General features: G+C 33.0%; 3 protein-coding genes across 4 annotated transcripts in view; 2 read left to right on the top strand and 1 right to left on the bottom strand.

Annotated features, from left to right (window-relative positions):
• On the bottom strand, positions 1–23,084 carry LOC134247824 (uncharacterized). Its single transcript, XM_062730222.1, has 10 exons — positions 22,458–23,084; positions 17,161–17,394; positions 15,916–16,034; positions 14,880–14,968; positions 5,771–6,076; positions 4,723–5,085; positions 3,410–3,486; positions 3,155–3,259; positions 2,462–2,581; positions 1–467 (listed from the first exon to the last, which is right to left on the bottom strand). The coding sequence occupies exons 1-10, from the start codon at positions 22,644–22,646 to the stop codon at positions 384–386; spliced, it is 1,686 nt and encodes a 561-aa protein (XP_062586206.1). The 5' UTR covers positions 22,647–23,084; the 3' UTR covers positions 1–383.
• The window catches only part of LOC134247832 (C-type lectin domain family 3 member A-like), a 35,037-nt gene continuing 22,984 nt past the window's right edge, over positions 14,875–26,927 (top strand). The window contains exon 1 of the mRNA XM_062730238.1: positions 14,875–14,980. The gene's annotated coding sequence lies outside the window, so the exon portion shown is untranslated. The remainder of the gene's footprint in view (positions 14,981–26,927) is intronic.
• The window catches only part of LOC134247830 (CD209 antigen-like protein C), a 20,458-nt gene continuing 15,352 nt past the window's right edge, over positions 21,822–26,927 (top strand). For both annotated transcript variants that reach the window (XM_062730236.1, XM_062730235.1), the window contains exons 1-3: positions 21,822–22,333; positions 23,116–23,310; positions 24,559–24,707. In XM_062730236.1, the coding sequence (XP_062586220.1) occupies positions 24,614–24,707 (94 nt within the window). In that variant the 5' untranslated portion in view covers positions 21,822–22,333; positions 23,116–23,310; positions 24,559–24,613. The remainder of the gene's footprint in view (positions 22,334–23,115; positions 23,311–24,558; positions 24,708–26,927) is intronic.

Here is a 26,927-nt window from a genome sequence, read left to right as displayed (position 1 = left end):
CCTAAATATCTTACATAAACAATAAATAAAAGCTAAAAATAGATGCTACATTTCCGCAAGTACTAGTATATTCATTGTGTAAAATATGTATATCATACACATATACACTCCTATAGTAAATAATAAAATTCCTATATAAAAATATATATATATCTATACAATAATGATTTTAGCTCGAAATATTGAACACTTAGTAGCATGTAATTTAAACTACATTCTAATATCACTCTTTCGAAATAATATCACATACAATGCATATCATATCCCTGTAGCTCTATAACAGATCTCGAAGCACACAGATATCTCTCCAAAACAATCAATCAAAATGACCGTATCGGGATCCTTTCTGTGATATCGATGAACCGATAAATCAATCCTGAGAATTATTTGTATATACAAGTCAGCTGTGTCTTGTCAACACAGTCCAAACTTGCACAAGCAAAGTTCCTTATGAATGGATTTCGGATCTGGAAAAAAATTAAACGCTTAAAAAATATAGCAAAATTGTGAAATTGATCAAAGGCATTTTAGTCAATTTCAATTTATTCATTGGTTAATTTTTACTGATCCAGAATATTGTGTATCTTATCAATTTTATGGTACTAAAAGTATACCAAAAGTATCCAGAAATATTAATTTTTAATACTTTGAAACTTCCGGGATCCTATGGGCACTTAAAACGTCTCTTTAGTAGCTAACATACGTGCATTTATAAGGTAAGAAGGGTATGGAGATAACGAACAGTATTCAATCTCAAAGTCCATAAAACAATACAAAATAGGAGCAGAGCAAACACACACCCACTGTATGTATACAGTTCAGGACATTATTTATTGAACAGCCCTTATATTGTCAATCAGAAACTCAAGCATCTTCTTGATGTCAACTTCAGAGTAATTGTGTGTGCAATCAGAATGTGTTTTAACAAAATAATTTTGCAAATGACCAGTGATCAGGTAAGTAAATTTACGAGTTCCATTTTTATTGAAAAGGCAGCCGTCAATGATATCAGAAAGCCTGGATTTTAATTTGTTTTTTTTTAATTTGATTTAAGAAGCAGATATATTATTTATAAACCTCTTCACGAGAAGAAGAAAACACTCGCTACTGCCTTCAACTCTACATTTAGATTATACCAACCATATATTAAGAAGGTTCCGTGAACTTCAAATTAAAGACACCACCGTGTCTGCCACAGATGTTTTATGTTTAGATGTTTAACTGATTAAAGACTTCAAATCATTTCAGACTTCAATCATATATTTTTTTTTAACTCAGACTGGAAACTGAGAGATAAGTCGATGTTACAGGAAGTTAAACAGCAATTCTATCGTCGTTATCATGACCTTGATATCAAATACAACTTATCATTTGGTCCTATTTTGGCTGACTTGTTTTATACCAATTTTAAAACAGACTGAATTTGACTGTGGAATGTTTTGTCTCCTTTATTAATACGTAATGCTCACGGCGAGTGTGTCCCGTCAACAGGGGATATTACTCCTCCTAGGAACCTGATGATCCAACCTCTAGAATTTCCCTAAGGCCCGTGTTTATATGCCCTTTTTAAATATTTGTTAAGTCTTTTTTTAAGATTGAGCACTATTCGTAATATTCGGCTTTTTTTCATTTTGAAGAAATAATCTTGACTTTCCTTTGCTTGCCCTCATCCGTTTATCCACGTAACACCAGTAAATCGTGGAAGAGAAAAAAATATAGGTTCAAATTTAAAAGTTTCTTGAAGAAGAATTAAAAATCTTTTATTACATTCATTCATAAATATTTTTATCTTATTACACGTATAAACAAATAAACCGGGATCTTTTTGTGTTAAATATAAGGATAAAGGAGATAACGAACAGTATTCAATCTCAAAGTCCATAAAACAATACAAAATAGGAGCAGAGCAAACACGGACCTCCGAAACATCAGAGGTGGGATCAGGACTACTTCAAAATTGAACTTATATAAAAGATACACTGTGCCTGTGTGCTATAAATCTTTCGAATTGTCCAAATCAAATTCAAATTATATAATTTACTAATTATTCATTTTTTATTAAACTGGAAACTAGAAATAGTGGTGAAATATGACACGACTTTTAAACCATCTATTTTCAAAAATTTTAATGCATTTAACTGGACCAAATAGTATGGATATATATGTAATTTATTGATTGATTGTTAGGTACAGAAAGACTTTTGAAATATCCCCAAACTCGATTACGTCATGATTGCTTGTGTCTCTCATTGAAAAAATTGTGTAAATGCCTTCGATATACAATCATATAGTTCACATGACCATATCAATGTAAAGTAAAAATTTTAAAAAGATATATAGGGACTACTAAAAGAAAATGGTTCATCGAAGCTGTTTGTGCAAACACAATAATTGAATCAACAGAATAAACTGTGTGATCTCATTTTGTGTTTTTCCCAAACGGTTACAGGACATGACTTACTATGACATTGTGGTTACATCGCTCTCTGTCATCAGGTGTACGACAACCGTAAGTTAATTTTTGAAATACGTCATTTCCTTCTGCTCCCCAGTCATAAACTATGTTGTATGTCTGGCTGGACTGAAAAAAGAGCATGAAACAATGCATTATTGTATTTAAACAGGCTTATCCTTGCTCATTTTTTGATTGTCTGTTTTTTCCCTTTTACTCTCGCAAAAACGATTTTATTGCATTTTGAATTTGACAGCCACAATTGCACAAAAGATATAAATTGTTATCTTTGTTTTCCTCCTGTTTTAAATTCACCTGCTTCCAAAGAGGGTGAAGATTGTAAACTAAAATGGGGCAAATATATCCTTGTGTACAGAATACAAATACCCTATATACAGGGTTTTCGCAGTCGTAAGCTATACAGAACATATACTGCGTTAAGAAATTTCAAAATGCATTATGAGACAAAACGGATATTTCTGTTTTTCCTAAAGGTTCTCGTTTATTAGGTGTCTCTTCCCCTCTCTCCCTTTTTTGTTTGGTGTCTTCTCCTTTTTTTGGAGGGGTATCAAAGATACTGCACTTCAATGAAAGGTTTTTTTACAAACATATATAAGAGATGATTCTTCTCTAGAATTCAATTTTATCAGCAAAAAGATGAAGTTAAACAGATAATTAACGTTCAGCATATCATTAGCATACCTTGTCTATTTTGCCAAAATTTGTGAAGGTGTCAATCGGTCCAGGATATTCAATCTCGCATCTGATAACATACCGCGCCCAGCGCTCCAAGTGATTGCTCCAGTTCTTTAAAGCAAAACATACTTGTATATCATCCTCAGCATATAAATCACGTGCAGAAAAAATAACATGCGCCAAATAACGAACTTTATTCCCTGAAGGCTTTGATAAACTTAAGGTGCAAGGGTATAAAGGTGTCACAATGTGCAGCCTTACCAGTTCCGACAATCCAGTCCCCCTGAGTGTGTTATGGACCTGGGCCAGGCGAACCTTGTCCGAACTATTCATTGGACCTGAACAAGATTATAACGATCTTCAAATCATAAAAATCAATCACAATAATTTTTATATTTTCATCATTTGAATATTGTTTGCTCATCTTGAAATCATCTTTTATTTATTTGTATCTTATTTTTGGAATTAAATTTAATGCAGTTGAAAATGATAAAAAAAGATATAGATACCATTACATGTATCCCTAAATCATTAAAAAAATGAATTGTATTGTTACTGTCAACACATACATTGTAGATTGTTTCACCCAATCTTTCTTTTGGATACTTTCTGATTTTTTATATCATAGAAAAAACAACATACAGACGTTTAAAGAAATGTATTGTTTAGTATGTTGAATTAGCATGCAGTAATGTTATCATTTGTAAATCAAGCAAAAGTAGTTAGAGATTATACCTTGTAAAATGAAATTCACAAATAAACAGTATTGAGATCAATCAAATATTTATTTTATTGTTAGAAATTAAATCGAAAACCACTTGACCACGAATTTGACGATCAGCCTGAAAATGAAGTAATAAAGAAAAAGTCTGTTAATGTCACAAATACATTGTTTCATTCGATCATTTACTTGCTATTTGTTGCTTTATAATTTGAACTATATGATAAAGTGGTAATATCGTTAAAATGATGTCAGGTTGCACAATTTTAGACAGTAGGTATGTGTCATGCATTCTCAAACTCTGCCATTGCACAGTAAGGTCAGTTTTGTAAGAAATATCTTTTAAAATAAACCTCCGCTTTTGTCACCAGATAATTAATGAATATCGCCTCAGCCAAAAACATGAAAAACAAATATTTTCTTAATATTTGATTTTCTACCAATATATATAAATTGTGTTTTCTTGTCACATTGTATCTCAAGGTTTTTTCTTAAAAAGGAAATTGCTCATTTTTTGGATTTCTTTTGATTATATGTCAAAACAGTGGAAAGAATGGGATGTTATCATATCATCAGAATCCAAATTATTTCAAAATTTACATGTATCTAATTTTTCATAACGCCTACCACTGAAGAATTTTTATACATGTATATAGCAAGAAAATGGCTGATAAAGCTACTGAAGGTTAAGTATTCTTATCTGCCTTTATTGTGCCATGTAGCATAAATTCTCATATTAAATGCAAGTATCACTGCACATCTTACATAATAAAAATGTCTACATGATGATCAGGGATGCAGTAAGTGACACTTCAGGCGAAGCAGACTTTGCGGGATCTACTGAGGGACTTACTTTCGATTCTTGCCGGTGCGTATCTGTTTCGTCTCTGTGCTTGTCGGCGTCGCTCTAGTTCACGCTGTCTTTCCCGCCGACGTCTCTCTTCCTCTCGTCGCCGCGCTAGTTCTGCTTGTAGTCGCTCCTCCTCTCTCTGGCGTCTCAATTCCTCCAACTGCCTTCTTTGTTCCTCTTGAAGTCGTCTGTCTTCGTCCTCATTCTTTCGGATAGCTGCAGCTCGCTCTCTGAGTTGTTGTGCTATCTGGTTGCGCCTGTGCTCTCGTTCCCGTCTGTCTCTTTCCTCTTCGCGCCTGCGCTGTTCCTCCCTTCTCCTCAGCAACAGTTGATATCGATAATCATCTCTCCTGGTCTGCCGTTTTACTGCGTGACATTTTATAGTAAGGACTCAATATGCATGCTTATCAGTTACCGTACCTTTGTCTGGGAATATAATCCACATTCTGCTACTCTTTATAAGGATAAGAACTTTAACATGTTTTGATTTATAGTATATATACACTAAATGTGTAAAAATATAAAATGTGATAAATCTAAACAGGTTTATTATATTTTTGGAAGAAAATTCCAGTTGATTCTAACATTTTTGTCATTTATTTGCCTTTTTGTTCAAAAACAGATATTTTATTGTTTTTTCTGCTATTCGTGTGTCCATCAAAATAATTGTTTATCTGACCAAATATCTTTTCTAAAATTTTACGATAAAGTTGTATGAATTTATTTCCTCATTTTTTATTGAAATTATCTAAATCTAGAAGAAATCTTTTGAATTCGTTAATGTTATGTCATACAATATAATTATAACAAATGCATTTAGTGAGTCTATTGTTGAAGATCATTATTTGCAAATTAGATGAGTACACAAGTGTAGAATTAGCGAGTTGATTAGATTTTATGAATTTTGTGAATACCATTATTTTAGAAGGGTTACCGTGTACAATTCTTTTATATTTATCGACTAGTAATAAACGTAAAGGACACACCAATGAAGCATTTTTGGGTATTAGAGCCAGTAAAACACATTATTTATAATGGATATACTCAATACCTCGTGCGGCTTGCGATGAGCGCCCTCTGGATACTGTAGGCGCCGCCCTCTGTTGACCAGTTCTCGTGTTATACTGTTGTTGTCTGTGAGATGTCGGTCGTCGTATGTAGCTCGGACTCCTTCCCTTCTGGGCCAGATACCTGGGCGTCGGACGGATCCGGATGTTGCCTTTGCTGTCTAGATACCTATATCCCTGGAGTACTCTCCCCTTGGTGTGTGATGATTTGTCATATCCGGTAGGTTTTATGATTTTATTCCAGTCTCTTGAAGAAGGTCTTTTTGTATTCAAAACTCGTCTTCCATTTGCTACAAAATAAAATTAGAATACACTAACGAATAACACATTTTAATTTGATTATTCATTTATTGCAGTGTTTTATTAACTGTTTTTTTAAATGATGACTTTGAAAGTGATAACAATATAATATAGAATATGCAGATCATGATGTCAGACAAGGTAAAAATACAATTATGATTATAATATGATATTGCTGATATTACAAACAAATGAAAATGTATAATGGGAAGTCAAACTCTATGCACTCGTCATGATGCCACCCAAGAAAATAAAAAAAGTAAATTCATAATACTGTTACATGATCATAACATATTTATGTCGTTATTCACATAAAAAGTAATTCAAAACAAAGCAAACAATGAGTTCATCTAAAGATAAAAAAAAGGTACAGAAGTTCATATCACGACATCATTCAGAGGCAAGAATGCGTCAAGGAGACCATATCATGATGGAAATGCGTATCATAGCATTTCAGACCCTGGATTAATAGATATTGTGAATTAATTACGATGTAGATCAACGCAAAGAAATGGAATTATGTATGATGATATCATACACACTTCATTACCATAGCAATCACATATTAATTACTTAAGTTTAATTGTCTAGCTTAATATCTTTCTCAGCAAAATAATCAGAAGAAACTTTACAGAAGTGCATTGTAAAACCACATATTTAGGTGGGGTCTAAGTTAAGGTTTGAGGAAAAAATATTGGTTTCTGATTTGGATGCGTGGTTGAAAAATGTTAAGTAGCATATGAAATTTTACATTTCATGATGGTCATTGATTTGCGGGTCTCTTCTTACCTAAAAAAAAAACAACGAAATTTAACCCCTCCCACGAAAATAAATGATTTCACAGTTATTAAAACAAAGATAGAGATGAAATATATGGAGATAACGAGCAGTATTCAAGCTCAATATTCCATTAAACAATGCAAAATGGAGCAGAGCAAACACGGACCTCCAACACAGCAGAGGTGGGATCAGGAGCGACAGTCAGCGATAAATTGTATTTGGTGACAAGGTCATTGATTCAACCATAGAACTTACAAATGATGACTTTAAACGAGACTGGTGATCTTCTTGTTTCATCACCTTTGTCGTTAACGTACCTGGTTTCAAAAACTGTTCGTATGTAGAGCATGCTCTTGCAAATTGTGTATCGAATCAACTGATGAAACATATGGATTTACTTACGACCATAGAACTTGCAAAATGGTGACTTTCAACGGTAGAGAAATATAAAACACATGTATTGGATATGTTCGCACTTTTCTGGCAGTAAGGATCAAATTCAATAGAGTCAGAAGAATTGAACATTATGTCAACATTCCTGATAAATAATCATTTAACCCAGCAAAACTAGAATAAAGAAAATAAACAACATCAACATCTCGAAGATATCAATGAAAGTGTAAGAATAAGGAAAATGACTTTCCCTGCCTATGAAACATATAGCGTACAGTATTCAAGATCATAAGTCCGTAGAGCAATATAATACAAGAGCAGAGCAAACACGGACCTTCAACAAATCAGAGGTGGAATCAGGTACCAAATGAGCACATGAACGAGCACACCTGCCGACCGGTCACACCCACCGTGTGCTCCTTGTCATGATCGGGAAAATCCGTCGTCAATTCAGTGTATAAATAATGGACTAACAATTAGCATGAAAAACGTCAGTCTCGCTTTCACTCAATGACAAATTGTATTTGCTGACAAGGTCATTGTATCGACCACAGAACTTTGAAATGATGAATTTAAACGAGACTGCTGATATTCTTATTTCATCAACTTGTTTGTCAATGATTTACCTCGTTTTAAAAAGTGTTCATACGTAGAGCATGTTTTTGCATATCGAATCAACTGAGATATATAAACTATGTATGTAGGTTATGAAGGTATATTGCTGCATAAGAAAGGGAAGTTGATGATAGAAAGGTAAAGTCATCACGTTTATCATAGAGCTTAGTTGTTAGATTACCATTAACTCTTTTTCAAGTAAAATATCCAAATATTAAACAGATGTGTCAAACTGTAGTATCTTCTTTCTCAAGCTCATTGGCATATATCGTATCGACATAAGAATGGAAATTACCATTGTTAATTGACAATACTTCGTCGATCGATATATTTAAATGTAGAGTTGAAGCCCAAAACAAGTAATTTCACGCATAAGATTTAGCACAAATTCGGCATCATATGAATACAAAGTAATGTAAGTCTGCTAATAACGGGGCGCAATTGGTATTCCTGGGGATTCCAATAGATTGTTGGAAGACCTGGTCTCCAAAAACCACATAGATATTGATAATTGTCAATCAGAAACTCGAGCATTTTTTATGACAACTTCAGAGTATGTGTGTGTACAATCATAAGGCTTTTTTTAAACAAAATAATTTTGCAAATGACCAATGACAAGGTACGCAAATTTATGAGTTTCATTTTCATTGAAAAAGCAGCTTTCAGTGATATCAAAAAGCTTGGATTTTAATTCATCGTGAGTAATTGTTGTGTATAAAGTTGAAAAGCCGTGAGGTTTTATTCTGTTGTGAAAGGGGGAGTAAAGAAGGCAGAAGCAGGAGAGCTGGTGAAGCTAAAAGGATCTACAGACTCTGCATGAACCTTTCAGAAGGACGAGACTGATCATGAAGTTCTCATCTAGTCAAGTGTAATATATGGTTTGCTATAATTGGCAAAAATATAGAAGATGGAAAAGATATGAAAAGCTTTTAGAGACTTCCTCCCAATATATCTCAGGGAGATTCTGAAAATTTTATTCAGCATAAATTACAGATGGAAGGGGTCATAGAATTATGAATTATTAAAGGTAAAAAAAAACACCAGGAGATGAAAATGGATAGGAGAAAAGTAAAGAAAAACGGGAGTGGAAGGCCGTACCAGTCTTAACTAAAAGTCTCTTGGAGACATTAGGAGATAAAAGGAGAAGACAAAGAAGACCAAAGGGACCAAACGAAACATGGAAATGTACCGTAGAGAGAGAAAAGAAAACACTGTATAAAAATCGTGGGATGAAGCCGCAGTGAACTGACAAAAATGAAAGGGAAGGAATAGAGTGAAAAGAAGTTACATGTACATATAATGTTTCCCAATATCATGATTATGTTAGAGAAATAAAACAGAACGAGATTCTAAGACAGGTTGATGCTTCGTTTAACGAAACCTTGGCCTCTTAGTCCTCTAGACATTTTATAAGGGTATATCTGACAGGTGTGTTTGTGTATTGACAGTAGTTTCCGGCTCAGGTATATTTTATGTAACCACCTTTTGTCAAAGTGACAGCTGAGGACTCCATCTAGAGAGGGGTTCTCAGCCGATGATACCCCCGTGATAATGGGTTCAGATAAACCCTTGTTTGAGTTTTGTTGATACGGATGTTCCGTGTACAAACACAACAAAAGAGCACGTTCATTTAACAACCCTGTATATATTAAGATAAGTACCTGTATTACTAGACCTCATGTCGAGACATTGTTAGAATATTAAGTTCGTGAATTTTATGAAAAAATGAAAACATGTAATCTAGCTGTTTTAGCTTACTTTGTTACTCGCTGTGCTATGATGTGTAGCGTCTTTTTCTAGAACTTGGAGTTATATCGAGTAGCCCTAGCTCACTTGCCTATGGAAGGCTGTACATCTAAACAAGTACTCAGAACTCATGTTTTAAAATCTTTGGCCCCCAGGCGTTGGCACTATTTTGATCCCCCACTTCTTAATGGCCCTGAGTACTGAGTAGATGTCTTAAAGACGTACAACACACTGGGGGAGATAACTCTTGCGATTTCAATTGAATGTTTGACGTGACGTCAAATTTAACGTCAAAAATAAAGCGTCAAAACGACGAGTAAAACGATCCCGATGTATATCAATCATGAAAGAAAATTGGGATATGGGGCTTGGCTTTGATTGCGCGTACCATATTCAATCAATAAGTATTTTTTAATTAACCCGATTAAACTCCGTAAAAAGCAAGACATAAAATACCATCCCTTAATGTTTATTTAATTTCATTTCATATACAATAAATTGTATTTTTGATCAAAGCGCAGCATTTTTTTTTTTTTTTTGAAAATTTTATTTTACATTGCCGAAATTCTCATTATGTACAGTTGGCTATATACATGTAACATTAATGGTCTTCATTACAATTTGTGCATTTACGATATAAATATTGTTTTTTTTTCTTTAATTAAATAAAATAACAATAAATAAACAAAAAAAAACTTTTTACAATGTAAAATCGATGTAGACCCTTACTGATCAAAGAGGAACAACTCTGAAAATGTAGGGGATGTTTATTTTCCTCCCTTTATTCACGTTTTTTTTCACAGAAACAGATACATTTACAGCAAGACCTGATAAATCCGAGAATTGAATACTATAGATCTCATATACACAATGTAAGTATAGAATTGAAAAGAATTGTTCACTTGTACTGAAATTATTTGCATTAGCATTGATGAATATCCTATTGCAGCAAATCGTTTGACTTTCTGTCAACAATGTCGGTTCGCATTTCCTCGAATCAAAACAAAACGTAGCCTATAAGATTTTTAAAAAATATCAAAGTGCGATTTGATATAAATCGAAATAGATGAAGAGTTTAATGTTTGTTATTTTGAAGTTAATGTGGACGAATACGGAATTTTCATACTAACTTTAGAAGCGACGACATTGAAAGAAATGCGTACAATATCATGAGGGGTGTACATCTATATATGCAAATGTCGATGTATCCCCACGGCCACATACTGTCTCGTTTGAAATAATGACATGAAAGAAACTACAATTATTCCATTAATATCACAGGAGATTTGAACATACAACATTTTTTTAATGAATAAAATTAAAGAAATAAAATTAAAAATCGACATATTGAAGTTCAACAAAACTTGAATTCGTATCCAGGTTTCATGTTATATGGAATGCATAACGCATACATATATGGACTAAACACTAAAATCCTTCAGTATTTTTTTCCTGATACATATAAAAAGAGTAGTCAATATTTATTCTGCATTCATGAATTTAAGAACTAATGCATACCTCCGGGATTCAAATGACGAAATACCAGTATCTTTGCACTGTAAACGACGTTTCGTCAAACGCTAATGGTCTGCGACACAAAAAAGGAAGGGGTGGGGGTGATAGGGGTATTCAAAAATTGCCTAAAAATCTACATTTAAATATGCTTTACATATGAGAACTTTTAAATTTGTAAGTTAATATATTTTTGAAGCAAAAGCAATATTCCAATTTATTGTTTTTAATGTGTATTTGTAGATTCATACATAGACCTAAATCGAAGGGACTGCCGACTTATGACGTCACAATCACTATCTTCTTGTGATTGCAGCGCCCTCACCGGGATGTATAGAAACAGACTTCCTGTAATGAAATCAATGTTGTAGCATCACGGATTTCTGCATTCTTTAAGGAAATAACAACAAATTAGAAAAATCAATCACATATCTAAGCTTTCTTCGACAAAATGATCTCGATTTACTACTTCAGAAGTTATAACTTTACGCTATGGAGTCGATGGAAACGTTTTAACTGCAGACATCAGCTGACTACGACGTGACATCTCTTGAATGCTGTCGATTATATTTTACGGTAGTACATGTTTATCTTCTTTTTTATTTTACAAAATAAGGACACAATTTATCTACCAATATTCGAAGAACTACCAATTTCAGATCTTCGCTGAATTAATATAAATAATAAATACATGATTGTGAAGTGCCGTTTACCATAAACTTGTGCTTGAGGACGGGACCCCCCTCCCCCTTTTTCGATATAGACCCCTGGGCTTTTTTCACATAAATAATCTTTCATTGACTTATTTGTGATAAGATCTATACCAAAAATTAGAAAAATTACCTAAAGTAAACGTTCTTTAGAATCTACCCTAGACTCTATATAAAAATCAACGAGAGTGCGGTAACATTTTTATAGAATGTTAGTTTAATCAAATTTTCTGAATTGATAGGATAGATTATATCACAAATGTGTCATCCATATATAATTTATGTGAAAAAAAGTCTAAAAGGCCCTGGGGTCTATATTTATGTGAAAAAGTCTAATAGGCCCGGGGGTCTATATTGGGGGGGGGGGTCCTGTTCTCAAGCACCTGTGCTGTTTACAGGTTTTAGATCAACAACTTAATAAATTGAGACTAGATGTTCCCGTGAATGATCTACATAATTATGTATTTTTAAGAAGCTGGATTTATGCAATTTATGTAATCGTGTTAATTCAGGATTACAACATTGTCAGTGTTGAAAAGATTTTCTAAGAGATTTTTTTTTTCATTTTTCCCCACAGGTTTTGTAGATAGCCTGTCGGCTTCTCAAATGAGAAATAGGGGTCTGCCTTGCACAGCAAACTCTATGGAAAATATTTTAGAACATGGTCATGCCATGTACCACCTGGTATTACGAGTTAAATGTGAAAGAACAAAGATTGGTCACAAACCTGCACAGGATTAAATCAACAAAAGTACCAAGTGGTGTGTCCCATGTATGCACGGATGAGTTGCACATGACTGGATTTCAATGATTTAATTATCATGTTAGAACTCCAATTTTTTCAACTATACTGTGTATATCCAGAATGTGATTATAATTAAATTTTGTATATCATAACTCAAAGACAAACTGCATCAATATAAATATTAAATAGTTTAATGTGACTGTAATGAAATATTATTAAAATCATTGTTATATTTAATTTTAGACTTTTCCTTTTCTATAGTGAGCTTATATTGGTGAGCACTGTTTTAGATGTACATGTATGTCATATTTAATGTCTTTTTAAAATATTTATTTTCAATGTAATCAATCACAACTCCAAAAAGCAAAATCATAATCGCTGAGCATCATGTTCAATCTTATCAGCAGCTTTGAAGAACAAACACTAGTAAGTAATTACTCTATATATGCAAGATCTACTGCCACTATGACTAAACTGTTTGATCTTGAACTAACTGCTTAAATAGAAGTTTTAATAACTTACTGTAGCTGTTTGTAGAAATTATACTCCCTATACCTTTTAGGTAGGACTTTAGGGAAAATGTTCTTCTTTATATCAAAAGAATCATATTTAAATGGGAACAACTTTACCCCTTTTAGCCCTATGGTAAATTTCAAACCCTAGAAAAGTTTGACAAGCTAAAAAAAAAAAAGGAAAATGTGTCCATTTTGAACAAACTAGAAAATCCTGTCGGGGGGGGGGGGGGGGGGGTACGTATAGGATTGAACTTCTTGCCTACTTTATAATAAAAAAAAATGGGGTGGCTATAGGCTTGCCAAAGAATGCTCCTATTAGTACTCATTACTTGTGTTACTGTAGGGGCCTGTTGCCATATCTTGTCAAACGCTGCTAGCATAAGATGTTTGCTCTTTAAAAAATTCACGTATCAATGGGCCTATCTGTTTCTTATATATGAACTTTTTTTTCATCGAGCAGCATCTTGAGCAACCTAGCATGCATTTTGACAGCTTCTCTGTGATCATGGTCATCATCTGTCTTAAATACTCAAACTATGTAGCTTTTTTTACTCATTAAAAACAAGATAAATACCTCAAAAGCTGCTCAAAGAACACTTTAGTGTATTAGTTAAAAGAATTTGGTACATTCGGAAAAAGTTTAATTCATTCCATGCTAAAATATCTCGACAATGTAGATGTAAATAACGTTATCTTTGTATGCCGGATGTTTTCATCCCCCCCAGGGCGCTTGGCATAGTGATATCTATTGTGACGTCATAGGAGTCGGCGATCCCTTCGCTTTAGGTCTATGATTCATATGACAAAGTGATCCCCCACTTTTTTGAATGGCCCTATTAAATCAAAACTGGTCGTACAAAAAATATACAAAAAATTATGAAGATTATTTTTACTACCAGCTACCTAAAGAAAGTTTTTTATCAAAATTAAACGACAGGTTTTTTCACAAAAAATTTTGAATTTGAAAAATACGTAATTTTCAGATCTTTAAAAATTATTTTGATGATATGTATTTGAAGCCCTTCACCGGTATATAGTGACTTTTTGAAAATCAAGGTTTAAGTAGGTCTTTTAAAAATTTTCTCTCCTCGTATTAATGTTCAAAATGTGCATACATACAGTAGATATAGTCATAAAAATAACAACGACAGGTGTGTTGTACATCCTTAATTTGAAGCCCTTCACCGGTATATAGTGACTTTATTGATCAGTAGGTCTTTTTCATTAACGTTCAACACGCTACAACCTAATATTACAATATTACTCTTATTGGTATAGAAGTATTATCAAATTTTGATAATTATACTTTCATTTCAGATAATAATGTCTCGTCGGTTTAGACGCATTTAACAAATCATTATATTTCCCTCATCAACAACACAGGTGAGATGGTCGACACAAGGATGGTATCGTCTGTTTCAGTTTACATATATTCAAAGAATTTGGGGTTAAAAGATGAGTGCGATTTTAGATTATTTATTTTATTCAAAACATTCTACACACCGAAAGAAGATTTTATGGTCATCTGTTGATTGAAAAAAAAAATCGTATTCAAATTATGTTCATCTTTTTCATCATTACAGAGCTAGAAGTTTCAAAAGCAGTTTCAGTGACTTACAAAATATCATCTTCCTGTGTGGTTCAGTCACATAATGACCTCTGACCCCATATTAAGTTAATATACCAAATTAAACAGGTTATATTTTATTTTCAGTAGTTTCATCTCAATAATTTTACCCCAAACATAACCTGAATGAATACACGTGTGTCCTCTTACCCGAGCAAAGTCCGCGGCGACACTTTGAATATAGCGGACACCTGGAGCACTTCCGGCCTCGCGAATATGGCGGACGACTTGTCACTGTTCTACAAAAAAATGTAAGTTAACTTTAGAAAAAAAAAGATTCAGATAATCATAGACATAATTGATTTTGAACATGTGATTCACCAGTTTAATCTACAAAATTGCAAAAGCATCGTCAGAAACAGACAAGGGTATCATTTAAGTTTGAATTTACGGATGTATGTACGCTGATTATAAATCCCCACTTTGTAGTAGATGAAAATGAAGTTTTTGTGACGTTAATTGGATCAGTTCCCTCATTCCTACTGTTCGGCCTATTCTTAATATCTTTTAAGATGTACGGGGATCTGCTGTTTTCCGTAAAAACACCTTGCATTTTTAACCTTTCACCCTTTATTTTTCTTTTTTAAAATAAGGCTATTTGCTATTTTCAATCGCTTCTTGATTATGATTGATAAAAGTATTACCTTGTCATTTCGTCGACCTATATATTTCTAGCTTGTTTTATAGACATCATCTCATGGAATTTGACATTTGAACTACATTGATTTTAAAATCTCAACTTTGCCACTTGAATACATGTACATGTATATGCTTACACTAACAGACAGCCTTTAACTTTTTTCGTAGGATTTTGGTCACAGTGTCCTTGCAGAAATACTAGATAATCAAGGATTTGCTATTTAGCAAAATTATTTTAAAAATTCCACGCAAACCCCGACTTTATATTATTACTTGACCTTCCTTCCTTCGAAGATAAAATCAAATCTTAAATTAATGTTGACCCCTTGAATATTGAATATTAAATGTAAAATGTCAGTCTTGGAATATTCTCGGAATTTAATCAAAAGAAAAAGCATATATCATGTATTTTGATTTTTTTTTTATTTCTGAAAAAATGGAAATTTTCATTATCTTACAAATATTGTATAACTTCCAAAATAATTCAAAAGAAATTAAGACTAGTAATCAAAATTTTTGCATAGTAATTTGTATGCAAGCAACTTACGTCGGCGAAAATAAACAAACAACAAAATACATATTTGCTTCCTCATCCTGTCGCTGATTGCGCATGCTTGAACAACGTGTAAGGGAACATGCAGCATTGTTTAAAGATGCAGTGACCATCTGAAAGCGAAAAAGGAAATAAAATAAATAAAGAAATAATCCTATAAGTCATCTTATCTTGTTTGTCATTCTAAGAACGATTGAAAGGTGCCATTTTGAAATATATATATATATTTGAAAATAACCAAAAAAATCACTGTTTTATAAAAGAAAGCAATCAAATTTTTAATGAAACAAAAAAAAAAAAAAATTAAGACAGTGGGATCGTTATTTGTCATTTATTTTTCATTCGAAAATAAAAAAAACTTGTAATAAAGAATATATAAGTATTTTTAGAACAAAATTGCTTTGATTTTCAAATTTCATAATTTGTTATACGCATGGATTGGACAGAATTTTACCCTCAAAGCCAACTTAAAAGAGTGTTTTGATTCAATTTATAAACTAAATACATGTATGCATAAAAAATAGTTTACCCATGGACCCACATACAATACTAAAGTAAGTCCTAGGTGTAATGTTTATATTCAGTTTCCTCCGAAATTTTATTTCAAATTAAAAAAGAAGAAAAGAAAACCTATATGTTGTTAAGAACTAAATGACATTGCCTCCCGCAAATCGTTAGATATAATCATCATATCTGATAAAACCCTAACGATGATAGATTTATGAATGGGAGGAATGCTGCGGTGTCATGGACGTTTGACGCAGTAGCGCCCTCTTTTGTGGCTGTAAGCGTGTTGATGACACAGATAGAGATGTTGTCTAGCTATGGAGGGGAATACCTAAGTAACTTGATCTACCTGAGATTTTATCAGACTGGAATATACACAGGTATATTTCACCAAATCAGCTCCGGTATGATGAAGGCTTTAAAGATCAGTTTTAAAGAATTATACACCCTTTTTCTTATAATATTTCAACAATTATTTGTAATTGTGCATTCATTCAATTATATGATGGCAATGAAATTTGAATACAAAAAAAGAGACTTTTCATACAGTCTTAACTTTGGTATAAAGGATGTAGAATTTGTATGCATCATCCATTTTGTGAATTATATTCTGGAAATTAAATGAGGAATAAATTCCATGTGAGACTGTGTTTGTACATTCCGACATGCAGGTGTTACGTAATTATTTTATGATAAATGTTTCCTACTCCATATTAATTTTTTCTGACATACCTTAATATATTCACAGGTGTTTCTTGCTTCACAAGACTGCCAGCCAAATCTGGTAATGTTGGATTTCTGTGTGGCCCAAAATCGGATAGCATTCATAATAATTTCCCCTGGCCGAGCTGTTGGATCAAATAGCTGTTTATAGAGAGCACTAGAGTATCGACTGTCTGGTCCACCGTCAAAATCACAGGATCGCCCTAGTCTGCGAGACTCTTTGGCCATCGTCAAGTCCCATCTCTTTAATTAAAACAAAAATATTTGTTAAATACTGAAGACTTTGTTCTAAAAAACTCTTTCAAAACAAATTTATATAACATTTATTGTAACTTGTATAAATTCATATTGTTTGACTTCATGATCAAAGTTTAGATGCGCATAAACGAAGTGACCAAAGCATTGGATTGGATAAGAAAGGGGTTGACAATATTTTGTCTGATATAATTACGTTATAGTCTATTTAGGTCGCTTATTAAGTTGTGGAAAACACGAAGCTATAGACTCCATGAGGATAAACAGGTCCAAAAAAGGACTTAATATGTACCTTCATTTGTTGTCAGGCACCGTCTTTAATCTGAGTGAAATATCTTCACTCTAACTTAGTACACCTTATAAGGCTAATTATTTGTGAAATCTTCTAAAACAGATAAAAGATTTATATAAAGAGGCCAATATAATTGTCTAGCCCTGGGGCGGATCTGCTCGTTTGATGGGCGAGGTGAGTGATTTCTACATTGTTTACAGAAGCCCAGGTGCTGTTCACAGTTGCCCGGGGACCATTAGATAAATATATACACCTGTCTGACGGAAACTGACACAGAAACCTATAAAATCATAACCCATATAAACCTATAAAATCACAACCCATATAAACCTATAAAATCATAACCCATACAAATCTATAAAATAATAACCCATACAAACATATAAAATCACAACCCATACAAACCTATAAAATCATAACCAATATAAACCTATAAAATCATAACCCATACAAATCTATAAAATCATAACCCATAAAAACATTTAAAATCATAACCCATACAAATCTATAAAATCATAACCCATACAAATCTATAAAATCACAATCCATACAAACCTATAAAATTATAACCCATACAAATCTATAAAATCATAACCCATACAAACCTATAAAATCACAACCCATACAAACCTATAAAATCATAACCAATATAAACCTATAAAATCATAATCCATACAAATCTATAAAATCATAACCCATAAAAACCTTTAAAATCATAACCCATAGAAATCTATAAAATCATAACCCATACAAATCTATAAAATCACAATCCATACAAACCTATAAAATCATAACCCATACATATCTTTAAAATCATAACCCATATACAAACCTATAAAATCATAACCCATGCAAACATTTAAAATCATAACCCGGTACTATAGTAACTTATTACCACAATGTATCTACTGGTGTATTATTTCCCAAAGAAACCTAAAAAATCATAACCCATACAAACCTAAAAAATCATAACCCATACAAACCTAAAAAATCATAACCCATACAGACAAGTTCTTGTACAAAATATAATTGGTTACTTAATGTTAAATACTTATTATTTTCAGTAGGATTTGGGGACGTTTGGTATTGTCAAAATATTACAAACAATAATATATATTTTTAAAATTTTTTAGACAAAGATTAACTGACTGTTTTCAACAAGAATGTGATGCTTTTTATTCGTCTTCAAAGTGTTTTGTGTATCGATATTTAACAAATTAACTGTGAATGCAATCCTATTTAACGAAACCAATTCCATCCAAGTATTTTCAATTGATTACAAAATATAGATTAAGCGGACATTTATTAATGATTAAGAAGGGAAGATTTACTCATATTCCTGGGGAGAATAGATTTTGTTTTTGTTGTCAGATGAAGGTTGAAGATGAGTGTCATTTTATTTTAAAATGTTCTTTTTATCATGAGTACAAGAAATTGTATATTAAAAAGTATTATTGGTATAGACCTAGTATGTATAAAATATTACAATTAATATCAACTGAAAATGTGAGTGAACTTTGTAATATAGGGAAATTCCTCCAAAAAGCAGAAGCACTTAGAGATATACATCTGTAAACTGAGTATTTTTTCTATGATTAGTTGGAAATATTGTATACAACAAGCAGTATTAACTTAAAAGACGTATGTCAAATATTTCATTTATGTATATTCATTCTGTGTTTTACATCCTGTATTTTGTAATCATGTTATCTGATAAGTCATATGATTTAAGGAATAAATAAATAAACAAACAAACCTACGAAACCATTACCCATACAAACTTATAAAATCATAACCCATACAAACCATAACCCATACAAACCTATAAATCATAACCCATACAAACCATAACCTATACAAACTTATAAAAGCATAACCCATACAAACTTATAAAAGCATAACCCATACAAACCACAACCCACACAAACCTATAAAAGCATAACCCATACAAACCTATAAAAGCATAACCCATACAAACCTATAAAATCATAACCCATACAAACCTATAAAATCATAACCCACACAAACCTATAAAAGCATAACCCATACAAACCTATAAAATCTAACCCATACAAACCATAACCCATACAAACTTATAAAAGCATAACCCATACATGTACAAACCATAACCCACACAAACCTATAAAAGCATAACCCACACAAACCTATAAAATCATAACCCATACTATAGAAAATTTTTACTACAATGCATCTACTGCTGTACTTTTCCCCAAAGAAATCTATAAAATCATAATCATAAGCCATACAAACCTATACAACCATAACCCATACAAACCTAAAAAAAATCATAATCCATACTATAATACATGTAACATATAACTGCAATGTATCTACTGGTATATTATTCCCCATGAAGATCTGAATACATTGTACATGTATATGTACATCTAATGCGATATACATTTTACATTAATACTCTTTTTTAAAAGTGTTGAATTATTATATTTGTAGCAAATCTTTTTGTTTGTTAAAATTGTTATTCATATATAATAAAAATTTAATAAGCATAGCCTAAACCCTGTTTGCACGGTATATATAGTGATGGTTCTTTGTCTCCGTTTCTATAAGATTAAGATTTTTTCAAAGTTCTTACGTAATATGCAAAGAGAGGTATTCAAATTCAATTACATCTTTATAGGTATTTGTCCGTTGCCCAATGGTAGAGTAAATATATATTTAAGAACATGAAAAAGAACGAAGAAATTAGACACCGGTATATTTGCTTTTATTTGGGAACACAATACTCATATAACTTCTTGCAAAAACATTTCTATGTACCAAGTTACGAGAGAGCGGATATTGACACCTTTAGTTTTCAGACTTCCTCCTGCCTAATGGCGTTGCAAAAACAAACGCAATCTTGTTGGAATCTACTTGACAGAACAGAATAATAGGGAAACAAGAACCACGTGACCTGCAATGTCCGGTTCGCCGCCACAAACAAATGTTTTCTCACGCCACCGTCTATTTAAATCCAAAAGTTTGCGAATTTTTCAATTTGATCAAATAAAGCTAAAAATATGTACATATTTATATTCAGCATCACTAATGAAATATACATGACAGATTATTGTAGCATTAAAACTTACCTGCTTAATGAATTTTCTGTTAATTTTTCGTTTAAAAAAATAGAGGAATAGGTGATTTAGAATAATACAAATTATAAATGTACTATTTTTAAATGTACTAAGGGATATCCCTAATCACAAAAATTCTTTTACCTGTATTTAAGTCGGTAGTAATAAATACACTTTCGTTTAATCTATTTTGAAATTCATATGGCTTTATGATATTCTATGCTTTTGTTTTCAAATGAGTGAAAAGGTAAATTCAAAGAGGAATAAATGCAATTTTTGAAGAGATTTAAAAGTATTTTAAAGTACAGTGTAGATATATAAATCTTTACAAACTCTGAACTACTGAGAAGTCAACTGAAATATTTCTTCTAGGGACAATTTGAAAAAGAAATTCTTTTGACATTTTGAATGCTGTGGAAAAATAAATTATTCTTAAAACTCAGTCATTTTGACAATTTTAATACACCTTGTAGTGTAAAATAAACATATTTTCATATTTGAAATATTGCAGTTATGATATATAAGGACAGATGATTCCGTTCGTATGCATTTAAAGGTACATATTTCATTAACTTCGTCATTGTGCAGTATGTTCTATCAGAGTGCCATTAGCGCTGTTAGTTAAGAAATTTCTGCGTTTTTTGACATTCTTGATTTATGTAGCTTTTGGCGACTTTGTCATTAAATCTAGCATTTTTTGGAATGGACTTAAACTGTTAATATGTTTAGACGTCTATTCATGTGAGATTTTATTCTGTATAGAAATATGGAGTTTTAAAATCATTTCAAAAATACATGTAAAAGGATTTTTTTTAAAATTTTGTTAAATATTAGAATTGGAGAAAAAAATTGATATCAAACATTTTAAAATCATAAAGGAATTCCAAAGAAAGACTTTTTTTTTTTAAAAATGGAACGATCCAAAATTGCAGCTTTGTTAGAACGCGAAATTATAATTATGAATGACCTTAAGCGGAAAGTTCTACCTTCATCTATTCCTTTATCGCAATCTACAAAACGGTATTTGAAACAGTCATTTTCCAAATAGAGAAGTTACTATAATCGGACTATATGGTCCCTTTATCAAAGTCAGATTGCCCTATCGTGTGCCAAAGACCCGAATAACACCTTAAATTAGCCCTCAATTCTATCACTAGACACTTATCACATATAATGTGCAAGTCAATTTGTACAAGGGGAAAATAACACATTTTTGTCAAGTGTTCTTGCTTTAATTTATAAATAAGGAATTTCTTTTCAAAAAAGGACTTTATAAGGTATGCAACGAGCGACCAAGGTAAACACGACAGTCTGATAGCTGCATGTGAACACAGCAATTTACGGAAAGGTTACAACATGGGATAACATCGGAATTAAACTTTTTTATTTTAATCAGAAGCGTGTTTTGATCGACAATTCAAGCAGCCAAGCTTTGTATCTACGATAAGACTAAAACAACGATACGTTGTGTTCGTATGCATTTTGTTAAAGATCACTAGGATATTGGACTATATATGTCATTCCTACAAAGCCATTAGTAAGTTTAAATTACGAATATATACATGTATGCAATATGATACACATTCATGAATTGCAGTTAGGTTTTTAATTGTACATAATTTATATGCGTAATATGGAAATGTATTAAATGCATTTCTTACTAATTCATTCATATCAGCCGCCCTGACGTCTCTCCGTAGGTCGTTAAAGTACTGCACGTTCATTTTCCTGTCCCTGTGGCTCAGGAATACTGAGACCCCGGGGTAGGAGGAACACTCGCACTCCAGGGCCAGAAGAATCCCCACGATCAAAGGCACCGTCAATAATAATGTACTATCGATTCCAGACATCGTTCAAAACTCTGTATTATTTCCAAGAATAACTGAATTAATATCACTGCCCCATTGTCTTTACACTATTTTCCACAAAAGTCTACGATTAGGCAGATAATCGGTGTTCCAGGTGTCATCAGAAGCCGCCAGAATCCGGAATAATTCACAGGTAGTCTGTACCTGGCCAAGTTAAATCACCAATTGCCGCTACTTAATTTAAAATAAAAAAAAAATAATCGTGGCCTGCTTCTAAGGCGAACGTTACCTGAGTAAAGATATATAACCCGTCACCACATCAAGGTACGGTTTTTTTTTCGGGCTGAGGCAAGATATAGTATTGATAAAATTCATTTTATGTACTTCACAAATGACCACGAGGAAACAGGTTATGGGCGACTTTCCAAACACTGCGTTTACTGCATATAATTCGTTTAATTTTGTCATAATTCAGTATACATTATATTATTTTTTTTTCAATTTTTCCTAGCTTGTATTCTGATGGAATTTGACGTCACACGGCGATATTGAATGAAGGGGTCAGCTGATCAGACGAGTTCACGTCAATAAGATGTTTAAATTCAACACTGATGACAAATGCATAATAAAACATTTGTATGCACAGGACAATGTAAACGTCTAAGATGAGGATTGCCAGAGACACGTTGACTCAAAATCCATGCAGGTATCCAAGATCAAAGTAGGGGGACAATCTTACATATTAGCAGGTTATTGGTTATGTACACAGTGTCTGAATATGTCCTCAGTGATGTAGTGTGCAAAACAATGTTTGTTTCTTAAAGCAATAAGAAAACTCTTTTCATGACTGTTGTATAAGAAAAGGGAACGTTTCTTGAATTTGTCTGAATGATTATTTTTGTAAACAAACATTTTGTGCATGCATTAACACTAAACAAAAAAAAGGAATTTTTGTCCATTCTAAAAACTAGAGGAAAAGACAAAACATTAAAAAAATGAAAACAAAATACAATGCAATAAAGTTTATTGCCCGGAAATGATATTTCGAAACCTCTTTTCTTACTTACTTAGTTGTTTGGTAAATGTCAGGGCTAATAAATTTTATTTACTTACATATTCATTTATCAGAAAGATGCCATATATATATTTTTTTCATTTGTAATTACTTGACTTTTTAAAGTGTCCTTTAGTTTATTTAAAAGTGTCTGAATATTAGAAAAAAAAATAAACTCAAACTAGCTTCATTTTCAAAGATTCCTAGTTACGTTAACCGGTTTTCAATTTTATTTTCTCACTCTCATTCTCACTTTCTTTTTAAGAATATATTTTTTTAGCGGGGCATGTTTTGAACTTTAAAACGAATCCATTTTATCAAAAATGAAGTAATTTTGCTCGTTTTAAAAGGACCATGCGTTAAACCCCAGCAGATAAAACCAGTTGAAGGAAACTCGAATAAAGGGAGCCTCGCCCGTAACCGATACTGTTAAAATACAGCTCTTACATACTAGACTGCGAGTAGGAGAAACTGCTACGTCAAACCTCGGGTAGTACATCTATCGCTCTCTACATCTCCCCGCCACACGCACTGTTTCCCTCCCCTCAGATACCGATCACAAATTTTGTTCCAGAGGAATTTTGTGTCAGTAAATGTGGACAATTAAAAACTTATATCTGTGGATTAATGTACGCATTTCCACCCTATGTCATAAACATATCATAAAGCGTATTAGTAACGCAAGAAATAATTTTAAAGTCACCAATATCATTTGTGACGTACTCATTGCCAATTATGGAACCTGAGGGACTGTTACCATGTCGCGAAAAATGGTTGTTTGGCCAAATGATGTTAAAAAATACTAGGCAAGCTATAAATTATATCAAATATCTTAAAATTAGCAAAAAACTTCGGTCATAAGCAATAAAATTTTACTTCACTTTTATTTTTTTTTTTGAGTTAAATGATCGTGGTCCAGTGAGAGAGAAGTTCATATTAGGACAGTGGACGTCAGATGGGGGCTATTAATAACGGAGAAGCTGGACCGCCCAGCCCGGGGGGGACGAGACAGCTGTCAAACTCGTGTCCTTTACCATCATCAACAACTGGTATGTAATGGAGGAACAAAGTTATGTATCATAAACAGACATGTTGTGCTTCAAAATAAGTACACGGTACATGCATGCACTCCAGTAAGTCATATTTGACGGAAAATTTAATTCTATTTCAAGAAATTGAATTCGTTATAAAATGTGCATAACAGCAATATTTATGTATATACCGTAATCCTTTTCCTCTTTTTTAATATTTGTTTAGATAATTTATTCTTAAAAATTGTATAGTTTTAGGGGGTTTTCATATCATTTTTAAGTACTTATGTAATATTTGATTTTTTTAAAATTTATATCCTATTGTTTTTTACATTTGAGTATTAGATACATGAAAAAATCCTTGTACCTCCGTCACTAAGACACACTGCTTCGATATCCTAGCCCCCTGCATTTCTTAGCAAAGAATTTCCTCGTCATATATGAATAGCCTATCAAATGTTTGCGAAATGGGGTTTAGAACATTCAATTTTCGTTTAATGGATCCCTAGAAGCATAGAAAGGCATGATTCAAAAAAGAAAACGAACATCTATAATTTGATTGGAAGGTGAAAACAAGTGTTCTTTTCAGGGAAGCGATCGGGAAGTGCGATATACAAATCTAAAGATATTGACAAAGTGTAAATTATATATTTGCATAATAAACAGAAGAATCATTTAGTAAACGCGGAAAACTTATTTTAGAGTACTTCACAGAACAAAATACATCTGAAAAGTAGCGCAAATCAGTTGTGGATACTTAAATAAAATACAAAGGCGATTAAGAATAAATAAAAAATACAAAACAAAATTAAAATCACAAAAATTAACTAAAATCAATTACATATATACTTTTTGCGTACTACATAATAAACCTGCAAGTTTATGGAGAAAATTTGTATAGGCAGTACAATCATATTCAAAAAAAAAATGTTTAGATAAATTTAAAAAAAAAACGCTGTCAGTTTCAATACACTTGATGTAACATGATAATATTTTTAAAATATATAACATGTTTCTGAATTGTCTACATTTAGTCTGTTTTTCCGATCTAGACAAGTAGTACAGGGTAGATATGACGGGTCTACAGGGGAAGCTTACTCCTCCATGGCACCTGATTCTATCTAGACAAGTAGTACACGGCAGATATGACGGGTCTACAGGAGATCTAGACAAGTAGTACACGGCAGATATGACGGGTCTACAGGAGATCTAGACAAGTAGTACACGGCAGATATGACGGGTCTACAGGGGAAGCTTACTCCTCCATGGTACCTGATTCTATCTAGACAAGTAGTACACGGCAGATATGACGGGTCTACAGGAGATCTAGACAAGTAGTACACGGCATGCAGATGTGACGGGTCTACAGGAGATCTAGACAAGTAGTACACGGCAGATGTGACGGGTCTACAGGGGAAGCTTACTCCTCCATGGTACCTGATTCTATCAAAGTAGTACACGGTAGATATGACGGGTCTACAGGAGATCTAGACAAATAGTACACGGCAGATATGACGGGTCTACAGGAGAAGCTTACTCCTCCATGGTACCTGATTCTATCTAGACAAGTAGTACACGGCAGATTTGACGGGTCTACAGGAGATCTAGACAAGTAGTACACGGCAGATATGACGGGTCTACAGGGGAAGCTTACTCCTCCATGGCACCTGATTCTATCTAGACAAGTAGTACACAGCAGATTTGACGGGTCTACAGGAGATCTAGACAAGTAGTACACGGCAGATATGACGGGTCTACAGGGGAAGCTTACTTCTCCATGGGACCTGATTCTATCTAGACAAGTAGTACACGGCAGATTTGACGGGTCTACAGGAGATCTAGACAAGTAGTACACGGCAGATATGGCGGGTCTACAGGAGAAGCTTACTCCTCCATGGCACCTGATTCTATCTAGACAAGTAGTACATGACAGATATGACGGGTCTACAGGAGATCTAGACAAGTAGTACACGGCAGATATGACGGGTCTACAGGAGAAGCTTACTCCTCCATGGCACCTGATTCTATCTAGACAAGTAGTACACGGCAGATATGACGGGTCTACAGGAGATCTAGACAAGTAGTACACGGCATGCAGATGTGACGGGTCTACAGGGGAAGCTTACTCCTCCATGGTACCTGTTTCTATCTAGACAAGTAGTACAGGGTAGATATGACGGGTCTACAGGAGATCTAGATAAGTAGTACACGGCAGATGTGACGGGTCTACAGGAGAAG

Source organism: Saccostrea cucullata, unplaced genomic scaffold (genome assembly GCF_032062105.1).
Source record: "Saccostrea cucullata isolate Sc308-1 unplaced genomic scaffold, CSIRO_AGI_Scuc_v1 ctg295, whole genome shotgun sequence".
NCBI lineage: Eukaryota > Metazoa > Mollusca > Bivalvia > Ostreida > Ostreidae > Saccostrea > Saccostrea cuccullata.
The sequence above is the reverse complement of the archived record's forward strand: the minus strand, read 5'-3'. Positions and strand labels throughout refer to the sequence as shown.